At 47.0% G+C, this 14642-nt stretch overlaps 1 protein-coding gene across 1 annotated transcript in view; it reads right to left on the minus strand.

The window, feature by feature from the left end:
* Positions 1-743: 743 nt before the first annotated feature.
* TLN2 (talin 2) overlaps positions 744-14642 on the minus strand; it is a 176561-nt gene continuing 162662 nt past the window's right edge. Inside the window, exons 52-56 of the mRNA XM_012645035.1 lie at positions 7721-7846; positions 5536-5598; positions 5262-5444; positions 2324-2449; positions 744-872 (exon numbers count right to left, since the gene is read on the minus strand). Coding sequence (XP_012500489.1) covers positions 744-872; positions 2324-2449; positions 5262-5444; positions 5536-5598; positions 7721-7846 — 627 coding nt within the window. The remainder of the gene's footprint in view (positions 873-2323; positions 2450-5261; positions 5445-5535; positions 5599-7720; positions 7847-14642) is intronic.

Here is a 14642-nt window from a genome sequence, read left to right on the forward strand (position 1 = left end):
GGCTTCTGCAGAAGAAGCAGCCCACATGTTTTATTACAGCCCCTGCTCACCAAGCCCTGATGGCCTCCCACAACTCTGCCCTTTGGATTATGGAGGAAAAAAAAAATAATCGTTTGATTTTCTGGGCCACAGAATACAAGAAGGGTCTAGATTGTACAAGGAGTTTACACACAGAGGCAGGGAAGCGTGCAAACGGGAGCAGGAATTCCACACCCCGTGGGTGGGCCAGTGCTCCAGACGTGGAAGGAGGCCCCCAGCGCCCCTTCCAGAGTCCACACAGGTTTGTGTTTCTGGCTTTTATTAATCATGTCCGACTCCAACTTCCGTCTTCTCCTGGGTATCCATGAAGATCTGTGACATCATCGACTTCCTCCAAGCCATTATTTTTTTCCTATTACGATTTCATAAGGTGGCCCAGGAGCAGGCCTAGAGAAGGACCCACACAAGCAAAAGTGTCTGAGAACGACGTAATACTGACTTCTCTTTTTTGGTAACAGTCCACGAAACAGGTGTCCCTCTCTCCTGAGACACAGTGAGGCATGAGGGGAGGCGGCGGAGGAGCTGTGGGTGGGACACTGTACCGTGAGACATCACATCATGCAGCTGGTGCCACGGGACAGAGACGTGAGGACGGGCACTCGGGGCTCCGGGCTCACCCGGGGGCAGAACCTGGCCTCTCGGGAGCACTGTCTGTCCAGTTCAGGCAGAGCCATCCCCTGGGGCTCGCCGTCTCGGCTCTGGCCTTAGCCCTCGTCCTCCCTCAGCTCTGTGGGTAAGAATTTATACTGCTGCTGGCGGATCTGAGCCAGTTTTTTCCTTGCTTCTTCCAGTTCTCGCTCCTTCTTTAGCATTTCTTCCTGCGCGGCGATGATCTGGAAGGAAAGCAACGAGCCGAATGGATCTAACGCTTTCTAGGAAACCACCCCGCACCATTGCTTGTGTCATGAGCTCCCATAGCCACTGCTACAGGGGGACACAGCAGTGCCCAGGAACAGCATTCTTAGCTCTGGAGACCAGCCTTTGTGTCATAGTTTGGGTTTTGAAACTAATGACCCAGCTGACTCAAGAAAACAAACTGGGACTCTGGCCACTGATTGACAACAAACATCTACTGCACCCCTACTGTGTCCTAGCCTCTGGTGTAAGCACTTCACATGGTTTGTCCTATCACCTTCGTGGCAACCCTGTGAAGTATGCCCTATTAAAAGCCCTATTTTTCCAATAAGAAGTCTGAAGCTGAGAGATGTGGGTCCACTTCCACCCAGCTAGTGGGACCAGCTACTGGTCCAGGTGTGCTTAAACCTAGCGCTGGTGCCCTTAACCACTCGACGGCCTTCATCTATTTATTGCATGCTTCTAAGGCGTGCTCTGAGCAATACTAGCTAGTATGACAGGTCCTGTGTGAAACGGGTGTGTATTCAAGAAAGCCAAATAAGTGCCCTCCCTGTGGGCTTTTTCAGAGCCTTTTCTGGGCTAATGAGCATTGTTACTAAGGTAGGGGTTTAAGTACAGTATGACCCTTCTTTGTGGAACACATTCTGCTAAAATGCATCCAGTCCATTAGCCGAACACAGCAGGGGGGTCAGGCAGAGCTAAGGCAGGCACGGGGAATGAGTAACCTCAGTGTTTCTAGAGCTGATGAGACAGTCTTGTATAATGGATTTATATTGACACACATTAAAACTGCAAGCCTGACTGCCTAGAGTTTCCTACTTGCTCGCATACATGAGAATGCAACACTGCACGGGTCACAATCCCTCTTGCTCTTGTAAAAGTCCTGGGAGAGGGTGAGCATTCACTCTCTCTACAGGGCCAAATGTCTGGAGTGAGCAGTAGCTCCAAATGCATCATTTTATTTAAATGATAACATTGCCATCCTCCAACTTTTGTTCTTCTGCTTTTCTATAATAGAATCCTTGATTTTTAGCTAGGCAAATGCTACTCAGAGGAGAATACTCCATTTCCCAGCCTCCTGTGCAGCTAGATTGGCCACGTGACCAAATGCTGACCAGTGGCATGTGAGAGGAAGTGACGTGTGCAACTCCAGGGTCAGGCCCTCCCCTCCTTTCCCTCTTCCTGCTGGATGGAAAGTGAGGTGGCTACTGAGCCATCTTGGACCAAGTGGCCAAGAGCGACATCTCAGGGATGGTGGAATAAGGTGGCGGATGGAGTCTGGTCTTAGCCATAGAGGGGACACCACACTATCCCTAGACTGCTTACACTCAGACTGTTACATTTTGCTTAAGTCACTGTTATTTTGTGTCTCTGTCATAACACGACGCCCATCTCGGGAGTAAACACTGTTCTGGATTTAATCACAAACCTGGGCAATGCCCCCCACAAACTTTGTTTTCACTACGACATCGTCATCATCGGCTTTGCCAAATGCTGCCTTCTGGGCTGCACGAACAAGATTGTCTGAGGCTCTTTTCACAGCATTTCCTGCTGCCTGGAGAGTGAACAAAACACACATTCTGTCGTTAGAAACAGCTGTTTGGGACTGGCAAGAACAGACATGAAGGTACAGTTCAGGAGACGCTGAGTGAACTTATCACTCCACTGTAACACACAAGTTCTCCCCAGCCAGCAAGTACCATCTGTTTGTCCATCCATCCCCCGACTCTACCAACATGGGCACCTACCTAACTACTGGTCATTCTCAGATGAATGAGACATAGTTCCTGGTCCCCAGGGAACCCAGACTTTTGAGGGGAATTACAGTAATGTAAATAAATGACTGCGGCAATGTGACACGTGTGTTAACAGAAGTATGTGCAGGGTCTGCCTCCTTGGTCTAGAAAACCACCTCCCCCTGCCCCCATCCAATTTAGCACGTGCTTGAAGACTCAGCTCACACATCACTTTCTCCCGTCCGCCTTGGCCCTACCCACACCCTCTCCCTCAGTGCTCCCTCCTGAACCGAGGGCAGGGACTTGAATCTTGGCACCCCCAGCACCTGGCTGGCACGGTAGCTGCTCAGAGTTGGTGCTCCCTGAAGGCTTTTTGAGGGAACAAAGGGCATAAGGGAGACAGCATCTACCCCGTGTGGAAGGGCTGGGAGCCTCATAGTAACTGGGCCTTCACAGATATACTCTTAGAGTCACGGCTGGGCTTTAAGCCGCAGGCTCTAGGATGGGACAATTGCAAGAGACAAGTGAAGAAAAGCTTTTGACGTGAAGTCTAGATCTTCATTAAGGGCTATCACCCACACTGGCTTATTCTTAATGCTCATGAAGCATGGTCCCAGGGGTCTGTTCTCAGCTGAGGTTTAGCATTTTCTTTTAAAGGTGGTTAAAGCCTTCATTAAACCTCTTGTATTCCTTGTTCATACTCTTTCGGAGTCAAAGGCTTGTGCCTGAGGTTTGGCCACCAGAAAGGTGAGAGTTCTTCTCATTCAGAGTTAACTGGCCCATCTGGCTGGTGATCTAAAGTGACCGAGGGGCACTCTGAGGGCTTGCACAAGAAGGGAAGGGGAAGCCAATCAGTATTTGACAAGCAGTCACCATGTGCTTTTTCTCCTATGGGTTTATGAGGTCAGAAATCATTAGCCCACTTTTCTGATGTGAAAACTGAGGTTAAGGACCTAAGATCCTGTAGCTAGTAAGTTACAGAGCTGAGATTTGAACATAGGTCTGTCCCAGCCCCAAAGATCCCCTGAGTCATTTGTAAGGGGCTCAGACATGACATTGCAGTGGCCAGTTAAATTAGTGACGATGATAACAAGAGTGATGCTGCATTGTACCTGTGTAAATCCTTAGGACTTAAAAAAACACTTTCATATCTGTTACCTTATTTGACCCTCGTAAGAGTCACTGAGGATATCTCTATCCCCATTTTACAGATAAAGCTCCTTAGGCCTGAAAAGTTCTGGGTGATTTATATAAGATCATGAACCTAAGACATGGCAGGGCTCTCTTAATTCAGGATGTTTTCCCCAGAAATGCCCCCCAAACCCAGAGGTCACACATTCACTAATATGCAGCTCCCTCAGTTTTCCCCTGGGTTTATCCCAGGAGACAAATGACAGTGAGGGAAGCGGGTCAAAGAGGGATTCAGGAGGGACAAACAACAGAAGTGCACTTCAGGGCTTTCAAAACAAGACACGAGTTTGGCAGAACTGTCCGAACATTTCTGCCATTTATAATTTTCTTCATGACTTAATACAAATATATATTTTTAGCAATATAAACAGTCTGCATTGTAATACTTATAATAACGAAAATCTAGAAAATCAGAAACAGAATGTCCAAAGTATAGGGAAACACTGGCATAATCGGTTGATACAGTATCATGCAATCATTAAAGACCAAGACTCATGAATAGCGGACCAGTTAGCTTGGTAGAGAGAAATTAATGAAACCTTGTCATCAAGGAAAAAATATGTATGACAGAATGTTAAGTGAAAAGAAAGCAAAATGTATCTTGCTATGGTTACGACTAGACAAAATCATTTTATATGTAGATAAAAACAGGAAACAGAAAACAATGATAACATTTGATGTGTGAAGATGTTGAGGCCATGCGATGTATTCATCCAAACATTTCCTCCATGTGTTTAAAATATTTTTATAGTTGAAACAATAGGGAAAATGTATATGCACTGGAAGGACTTGATGTCACCTTCGTAACATGAGCTTTGGGCTCTGGGAAACCTGAGCGACAGTCTCATATAAATCCCTTAGTTCTTTCAGTCCCTTCTGCAGCCAACACTGACGGAGGGCCTCCTCCGAAACAGGCACCACCTTAGGTGTGAGAGACACACAGATGAAGATGTCGCACCTGTCCCTAAGAAGCTCACAGCCTTGTCACAGGCAGACGTAAAAATAAATGCGGTGGTTCCGCATGATGGGAACTGTAAGAGTGGTGTGGTCGGGAACTCTCGCAGGGTAGAGGAGGGACGGGCTGCCCAAGCCCTGGGAGTCAGGGAGGGCGTCGCAGAAAGGGTGGCTTTGCAGAGGAATCACAGACTACCAGTAGGAGTTTGCCAGGTTGGGCTGGTGGGGAGGAGGGCTGCTGGGACACTCTAGGTGAGTGGGGGCCTTGACACATGAGACCAGAGGTACCCGTGGCGAATGTCGGCTGGGGGAGGGCAGCAGGCGTAGGATGCGCGGACGCACGTGTAGAGGATGAAGCTGGAATGTGAGGCATAGGTGGCTGATGGAAAGCCTGGTGGGTCATGCCAAGGAAGTGAGGCTGTGCCCTTTGGTGACACTTACCCGCTCCAACAGGAGTATTTTCCCACCAGCATCAGTGACCATTACCTGTAGCCGCCTCATGGCCTCTGAATCCTGGTCGGCCTTCACCTTGCAGGCCACAAGCAGCTGAGCTGTGGAAGCGGCGACCTGTTTGGCGGATGAGATGAGCTTCTCCTCACTGGCATGTCCCTGAACGGAGGCATTGGCTGCCTCACAGAGGCTGCTGGTTGCAGCCGCCACCATCCGGGCCTGGGGACAGTCAACAGAGAAGTGACCTAAGGCCCAAACCTCCCTCAGGGGATCAAAAAAGCAAATGGGGAGGAGGGAGAAGGTGACTCACGGCAGAAATCAGCCCCTGTGACCACTGTCCGTCGTCTGCAGCATTGGCAGGGATGGAGCCCACCTGGAGAGTGAAGTCAAGAAATCTGCAATGAGGGCAGCAGGCCCAGGTGACCTGCAGTGACCCGTGACCCCTCAGCTCTACCTTGCCCTAGAGCCAGACTCACAGCGCCGCTCAGCACCAACTCCCACCAACAGCACTGTCCTGAGAAGGGAGCAACCCTTTCTCACGCGGGACCCTGGCACACCAAGACTGCATGGCACATGCTGGCTGGGGTCCACCTGGGCCAGAATGAGAAACGCTCAGAACAGCTCCACGTAGCTGCCAGGTACTGTGCTTCTGGGAAGCAGCTCAGGAATGATGGTTTGGGGCTGCCTTTATGAGCTTATTTCTCTGCTGACCTTTCCCACGTCAAACATGGGAGCCACCAGGCCTCCTCCTTCGAGAGCCAAGGGAACCTTAAATCTCTCCTGATTATTGACCCTGAAAGCCATGCTTTGAGTTTCTGGCAGATAATGTTAAAAAAGGGTGGTCCATTTCCCCCCTATAATTGAGTACAGACCCTTGTCTTAAGGAAATACATTTTGTCAGGGGTGGGAAGAGAAATAAGACGCTGGACGTAAGAGGAATCTCTGTTTTGACTTAGAAATCATGGCAACAAGAGAAACATTTTCTGTCTGACCCAGAAGGAGGAGCTATGAGAGGAGACACCTCTGTGCTTGCAGGAGGTGCCTGGCAAGGTAGGAGATGAGCATCTCAATCTGAATATGAAACTAGGACCCGTCCACAATTACAGGCACCACATCGGGGCTTGCAGAATGTCAGGCAAAACTCCAAGGTCCTGTGTATGATCCTATAATTCACGTAAGTCCAACTGAACCTCTTTAGCAACTTTTTAAATGCTTGAACATTTAAGTCCCTTAGAAGACAGGCAGGAACTCCACCATATTCAAGTTAGAGTCTCTGGTATCTAGCAACGTGTCTGACGTGAGTCAACTCTATAAATCTTGATACTGAAATTTTTAGGTAGGATATTCTGTTCCGTGATCGATTTGTGGCCATTATATGTTGATCAGTCAACAAGAACTTGATGAGGACACATGCTGAGGTCAGCACTCTGCTGGCCTCCTCAGCACGCTCATCTACAAGCGTAAAGACGAGAAACGTAAGACGACAGCTTGCGTGCCCAGTGGGGAGATGGACATAGTGTTGAGTAAGATGCCATAGGATGGTCTAAAAGGAGGAGGGAAGGTAGGCGGACTGGACTAAGACATGGCTAAGCTCGCGGGACTTCCTGGAGGAAGATGCACAGCCACTGGCCGGGCCAGACTTCCAGTCTGCACTACAAGTTCTCAGGTCAAGACATAATCATGTCCATCTCTCTGTGCACTGACATCAAAGGCCTTCTAATATCAAACAGAAGTGACTGATAATCATGGTGACCACATTTCCCAAACCCACAACCTGACAGGTTTCTGTGGTGCCTCTACATCTGAGAGGCTCTCTGCAAGCCACAGTGTGGATAGGACAGTTCCACGCTGTACGGTAATGACAGGGCACATGGAATAGTTTAAGATGGAAGACTGCTCCCTATCCAGAATTAGTAATGTACCATTAGTCCTTTGAATCACTAAAAAACAATTATGCTTTTATGCTAATGGCAATGGAATGAGTGACTGGAGATGAAGCAGATTACAGAAATCTCAGATTGAAAACCAGACTGGCCTTTGGACCAACAGGCTCAGGCAAGCGCTAGCTGCAAAGCTGGAGAGCATTCAGCTCAACAGTCCTAAAAAGCAAACGGCCATTTGGGGTTGGAAAGTGGTAATATAAAGCCTCCAACTGTGATGTTCATAGAGCCGTCTACCAGGAAAATAAGACAGTTTACATCTTTAAATAGTCTAATGTACAGTGGGAATATAAATGTCTTGTTCAGGCTCACTGCCTGGAATGGGATGCCTTCCTTAACAAGAAGCATATGAGAGGCCCGGAAGCCAAATGTTTTATACTGCTGGGCAAGTTGAAGCAAACAGAGTTTTCTGGTCAGGGCAGACTGGCAATTCGAGGAGGGAAGGTACAGCATGCGTTTCCCTTGGTCAGGCCAAAGGCTGGCACCTCTTTTCCTCGGCCCTTTAAGGCTCTCCCTGTGTGAGCATTCGGTGTCTTGGCCAGTGGCTTTACCTACCTTTCCTTGGGCCACCAGCTCCCTCTGGGCTGCTGAGGCCGATTTGACCAGGGCACTTGTGGCAGCAGCAATGGATTTAGCGGCTTCCAAAATCTGTTCCTCAAAATCCAGGGTCTCATCCGCTTGCTATAACCAAAGAAAACAGCATCACATGCAATTCAGATTCACAAAGGGCTCCTTCTGCCAAACCACCTACTGCTTGCTCACCTGGCCCTGCATCTGCCTACTGCTTTTCGCTGACAAACTACACCGGGGCAGGCCTAGCTGTCAGGATGCCTTTCCACCTGCCCCCACCCCTACCCCCAACTCCAAAAGGAAAAAACTGTTAGCTTGACATTCTACATAAATTTTAAATTAGGAAATTCTAAGACAGACGACTTTTCTAGAATAGGATCTTTAAAGAGATACGAATTCACCGTGCGTAAAATATACTCAAATGGTTTCAGCAACATCAAAAAACCAAAATCAAAATAATCAATAATTGAAATCAAAAGAGTGGGCCGTGGCACACACTTTCAGGGCTTAAGACTCAAAAATGGGTTGGAAAAAGGAAAGATGACTATTAGTTTTGAAAAATGTTATTGTTCTTGGGTAAACACCAAAGCGAAATAGCATTTCCATCTCTGAGGCTGAACACAGATTGAGTTATAGACCAACCACAGATCACCCAATGGTGGGAAAAAAATCAAGGCAACCTGACATCAAGGTGGAGGCTGTTCAGTCACCTGGACACCCAAGGCATGGCTTCATCTTGGGAAGAACACCGGACACAGTTGCATAGATGTCAGGCCATTAGGGTTCTGATTTAAATTCATCACCACCATGTCCTTTGCTACCCAAAAAACTCAGGAAGTTGAAGAGAAGCTTTGGGGAAGTGGGGTAAGTGTTAAGATCGTGGCACCAAGCAGGGTGGAATGGAGCTCCACAGTTTGGGGTAGTTAGGTTAGACCCCCATGGCCCCTGTGTTATATTCCATGACTCCAAGTCAACCGGGTAAGCTGTCCTTAGGTCACAGAACGTTGGAGATGTGGCTGGTACCTTTCAGGCATTAAGAGATGATGGCCAGGTATAGAAATACTTTTCTTTGTATATGTGGCAAAATATATATAACATAAAATCTACCATTTTACCCAATTTTAAGTGTACAATTCAGTGGCATTAAGTACATTCACAATGTTGTGCAACAGCAATACATTTTTAAGAGTGCCCACTGTGTGGCAAGCATTTTGTCAGGGACTTCTACATACATTGACTTAATTCTCACCAAACGCAGAACAAAATCCTATACTGAAATTGTCTTTCTCCTTATTTTTACAGTGAGAAAACTCAGGCTCAGGGAGGTGGAGTATCAGGCCCAAGGTCATGTGGCAGCATGAAAACTCTCAACCCAAATCTAAATGTCTATCTCTCCCACTCCGAAATGATGCATCTTCACTAGCCCAGGCCATCCCTTAGGGCGTCAGTAAGGGACGACTTCGTGCCAGAGGTTCAGAGTCTGCTTGCTAATGGTCCCCTATGCAAGATGGATGGATACAGACAGGACGGACACAATTCTCCTCCAGACCCCTGTTCTTAATGGCCACATCTTGAACCGTGAGAGATGTTAATCTCATGTTTACAATATGGGTTACCCTATTATTAGAGCAAAATGAAATTTCCATGTATATCTAGTGGATCTGAAGAACAATGGCAGCATTTCAGAAGTTCTGAGACAGAAGCTGTGGGTTTTTTCTTCTTTCTGATCAAGTCTTGCTAAGAGTATTCAGGACAGAAATGAATTTGGTTTCACTGGATTCATTTTGGATTGGTGGAGTACAGAATTTGGTTAGTGAAGTACAAAAACAACTCATTATAAGACACTCTGGCATAAAAGGTACTCTTATACACAGGCACGAAATAAAGTACATTAGGCTCTGAGATATATATATATATACGCACACACATATATATGTGCATATATGTATATATATGTGCATGTGTATATAAATACTTTAATGACTTTGAGATTCAGAGTTTTTTTGGAAATTCATTCTGCAAAAGAAAGTCAAGTACATCACAGATAAAGGCACTAGGGAAATCACAGACTTTCTGAACCCAAAGGGAGCCCCCCTCATTCTGCAGAGGGGGAAACGGAGGCCCACTGGCTCAGGTCTCCTAGACCGTTGCCTCAGGCGGCCTCCGCTACACTACGGGTTCCAAGCCTGAGTCCACTTTACAGTGTGGAATACTCAGTCAGATTTCTGATTTCCCAGATTTTTAAGATGCGTAAAAATAGAATTTCCTTAAAAGGAAGTGCTAAGTCTTAGCCTGGGTAGATCTGACAGAATCATCTCATTACAACTGACTGTAAGGACCTCTCCCACATCTGCTGTTGCCCCGGAGTTTTATTTATTTATTTGTAAGAAACATATTTGAAATAGATATTGAACTTGGAAATATTTTTGGCACCCATAAATCTTTCTGGTAATGGCAATTGTTGTAATGCTTTTTGATGGTTTTTTAAAATTTTTCTTTCCATAACATCTCTATGCTTTAAAAGACACAGCAGAAAGCCTAATCTCTGGGAGACATTTGCACTGATTAGAAAATACTAGAGAGTTTCCCGAGAAAGGCGACTGGGATGGCAGCAGGGATGGAGGGTGGATTTTAGATGCTACAGCTGGGCAGAGAACCATGATGAGACCTGCCTTCTGCCTGCGGAGCCCTATCCTCCTGCATGCCAGCTTCGTCATTAAGATGAAATGCCCGCCCCATCTATCCTGCTGACAGCAGATATCAATACTTAATGTTTCCTCGTATCGTACAGTTTCTCGCCTAAGAGAAAATGGGCCCTCTCCAAGCCCAAGCACACCAGCCAGTGTGCCCGTCAGCCCAGCTCCTGCCAGCACGCAGAATGGGATTGGGGAGGGGAGGGGGGAGGCCCTGGGAGAAGGGAGGGAGGACACACACCTAACCAACACTGCAAAAAGGAGAGGATGGGCTTGGTTTTCCAAGGACTTTCCTAAACAGAAGGATCACAATTAAAATGCAGTATTTGTTAACAGAACAATCCCCTGGGGGGTGAGGAGACTAAGAGGACCAGGGCTGGGGGTGGGGGCCGTGGCAGCCCCTCTCACAGAGCTCTCATTCCCATCTCCTCACCACTGACGCTGACTTGCTAGGTCTCTCAAGGTCCTCTTGAGCTGAGCTATTTTCCCGACCTAAGGTCACTCAGCTCTGTCCTTGTGGTTTATGGAATATTAAGGACCCTGATACCCTCACTACTTAAGTGTTTTTCCACCGCAACAATAGGATTATGTAAAGAGCTGTTAAGACTGTTAAAATAATCTTTTAAAGATTATGACTAATCCTATGCATGTGACTATTTATATTTCTTTTGTTTTTCCTTTTTTTTTTTTTTGGAGACAAGGTCTCACTCTATTGCCCGGGCTAGAGTGCGGTGGCATCATCGCAGCTCACTGCAACCTCACACTCCTGGGCTCAAGCGATCCTCCTGCCTCAGCCTCCCAAAGGGCTGGGATTACAGGCGTGCACCACCACGCCTGGCCTGTATTTCTTTATAACTACTGGCATCAAGAGACAGCCAGGAACTTCAGAAAATGTTTTTACTAAACAGGCTACACTGACAGCCCTTGCTGCAGAATCACACGATGACGTGGTTAAAGAGGCAGACTCTGTTTCAGTGGGTCTGGGGTGGGGCCCGGGAATCTATTTCTAATGGAGGTGATTATGGACGACTCTGTGGGAGATGCCAGCCTGGACTAAGGAGAACAAACCCCAGTTAACTTCCTCCCACCAGCCTGTGATCTCCAGGGCACAGATTGTGTTTGATTCAACTTAATGTTTCTCTAGCACAAAAATCAGGGGGAGAAGCCCGTGTGATAAACGTTTGTTGAATGAATATATCCATTCTAAACGAGTTTCTCAAGTGCCAGAGTTCAGCCAGAGGACAATGTGCATGGTTAAGAGGAGGAGAAATACACACAGTAAGCAGCCATATCATTAAATGTCCACTCCTGATCCACGGCAGGCAGATGCATGCATAGCTGTGAGCAAATTCCTGCCCGGTTTACGGTTAATCATACGCTCTACCCATGTCCCTCAGCTAGCATTCACAGTGTGTGACACTTAGTCATGCATATACAAATGTAAACACAGCGGCATTTTCCCGAGAGGCACTCTTAACAAGACAGCACTGGGAAAAAGGGTTAACATATATAGAAATTAAGAATTCCATGAAGGTATTGGCTGCTGCCTCTCAGTCTGAAACTATCTTCTCCTCCTTTGGTACAATGTTCTTTTCCCCTTTCCCCTCCATTTGGAAAGGTTACTGGCTGGGTCTGCACTAGCTCTTAGCAATTATCTTCCTGGACTGTCTAGCAGATGCTAGCTGAGGATGGATTTATCTTCACCTGGGCTTTTTGGTATCTTTGAGAAAGGTCTGAGCACCCTTGTGCTGATTTTTTTCCTGCTAGCTGATCTCCTGTAGAGCCCATCTTTAAAAAATTTAGTGGCCTGCTGAGATCCCTCTTGGTAGAGGCTACACTTTGTGTGGGCTCCTTTCCTGTCTGTTTCTCCTATCGAGAGAATATCTGAGATCCCTACTTTTGCTCTGATAGGCATGTTTCAGGAGCTAGAGGAAATGGTGGTGGGGGAAGCAGTGTGGAAAGAGGAGAAGGGGCAGCCTTTCCTCACATTTATTTTGGTTTTTGGCCTTTCATGGATTCTGAGAACATAATCTCTGCACTGATTCATTCATCTTCGAAACCTACCTTCCCTCCTAACCTATCTGCTAGGGGTGTTATAAGTAAATGATTAGTAAATGTAAAGCATGACTTACAGTAGATGCTTAAGAGCTATTAGCAATTAATTTCATTATTACTTCTAATACCACATATATTTTTGTGGTTTTAAAAATTGTTTTTCAGGATTTGGGCTAAAGAAATTTTTCTGTCTGAACAACATTTTACACTCATAATTCTCATAAAGTTTCTTCCTGCCATTTCTGATTACAACCTAAAATGATTATAAATAAAATCCACGAATCAACGATAAACGAAGTGTCAAGCAACACAGCACGTGGTTGGGCAGTTCTCCCAGCTCCCCCTCAGCGCCAGACCAGCAGCGGGCGGCCTGGGTTTAGTCACTGCCCTGTACTTAGATCGTGCGACCGCCCTTCTTCAGATGTCGGTCACTCGGTCTTCTGTCTGGAACTTGAAGAACAACTCAACCCTCTCCTAGTCCTTCAGTTTAGACATGTCTGGTTCCAGATTATTACCCTTTTCTGAGAAGTCATGGGCCAAAGTCAGCAGGAGCTACTTTTTCTCTTTTGTCCCCTCTCTTGGCCTTCTCCTCAGAGGAGCCCTGCCTCCTTCCTGCGGCATCTTTGCCAACCTCATCCCTCCCACCGCCCACCCTGACGGGGCCTGGGCACGTGCCGGGCAGGGGAAGGGTGTCCCTCCCAGTCCTTTTCCTCCCCCTTTTCTTTGTGAATTACACCCCTGCAAGCCCACAGGGCTCCCCACAAGAACTTGAAGGTGAAGAGTCGCTGCCCTGATTTCTGCCTCCCTCCCTGAAAGCCTGCTCTGAGGGACTGCCTTGTCGAAAACTAAAAAGCACGACAGTCACTTTTCTCACAACTGGCTTCGTAAACCATAGAACAAGTCATGGTATCATCTTTCCAGGGAGGTATCTGTGTGACGGAAGTCCTGCAGAATGCTTGCAATTCAAGACAAGGTCATAGTGCATCACAAACTTAAAAAAAAAAAAATTACTTGGATATATTTTTTAAAAGTGTGAACATTTTGCATATAATTTAAGTGACTTGAGGGAAAAAAGAAGGCCAACATCTAGAACTCCTGCAACAGGAGCGAGGGGTTCTCCTGCCAGCTGGAAGCCTGAATGCAGCCGGCAGCCATGTCTCTCCTTTTTCTGTGGCCAGTTTGGCTGCTACCAGTTTGCTTCTGGTATTGAAAGGAGAGGCACCTTGAGGGAGGCCTTAGCCTGCATCCAAAGACCCAAACTACATAAGAGCTAGATGAGCTTCTCTTTTGGAAGACCCATGGGTTGGTTGGCTTTAGGACCACCGCCCTGAATAGTTCTAACAAAAGGTAAACCTCCCAGAACAATTGGAACTGCTGAGAGTGCAGACCTGGACAGCTGGCCTGCTGCCCCCCAAGGCTGGCCTGGTCTCAGGGAAAGCTCCAGGGAGACCCTAAACAGGCAAAGCGGGAGACAGAGAGAGCACTGTCGAACGGCTGTGCCTGGGCCTGGGGAGGGACCACCCTTGCATCCAGATGTGGAATAAGTACAAGTTCACGCAGCATCCACTGGAAAAGGTCCAAGCTTGCACGATTAGTATCTTGGGAGTGGTTTTCCCACAGTATCTATTGCTTTAGTACTCTGTTTTTTGTTTTTAAAATGAAAAGCAATACCACTGCAATGATCTTTTAATCACTGTTTTTGTTTGATAAAATAAAAATTACAGATTTTGTCATGCTCTCAAAAAAGGGAGAGGGGCTCCCCAAATGTCTATATAGGAAGCACAAAGAAAAGACAACAGAATTCTTCAAAGATTTAATCAGAAAAACATGCTAGATTTCAAGTTCCTTTCTCTGTGTGTCTGAGGAGGGTCTGAAAAGGACCTACTCGTCTACACCAGTGGGGAGTTACAGCAATGCGTGCTGGCCGAGTTCTTCATGTACTTCTATTTTTCGCATCTACCCTACACATCTCCTGGTCTGGGACTGAGTGGCGCATGTGCTCGAAGCCCACAGCCCGGCCACACTGACAACTCTGACTGCGCCAACTCCTCCCAGAAGCTCTGGCTGCCTTTTTCCATTCACCATATTAACCAGTACAGAGGGCAGGCTGGTCAGTGACAAAATTACCGAAAGGAACAAGAAAGTCACGTCAATTTAAA

This window comes from Propithecus coquereli, unplaced genomic scaffold, assembly GCF_000956105.1.
Source record: "Propithecus coquereli isolate 6110/MARCELLA unplaced genomic scaffold, Pcoq_1.0 Scaffold224, whole genome shotgun sequence".
Taxonomy (NCBI): Eukaryota; Metazoa; Chordata; class Mammalia; order Primates; family Indriidae; genus Propithecus; species Propithecus coquereli.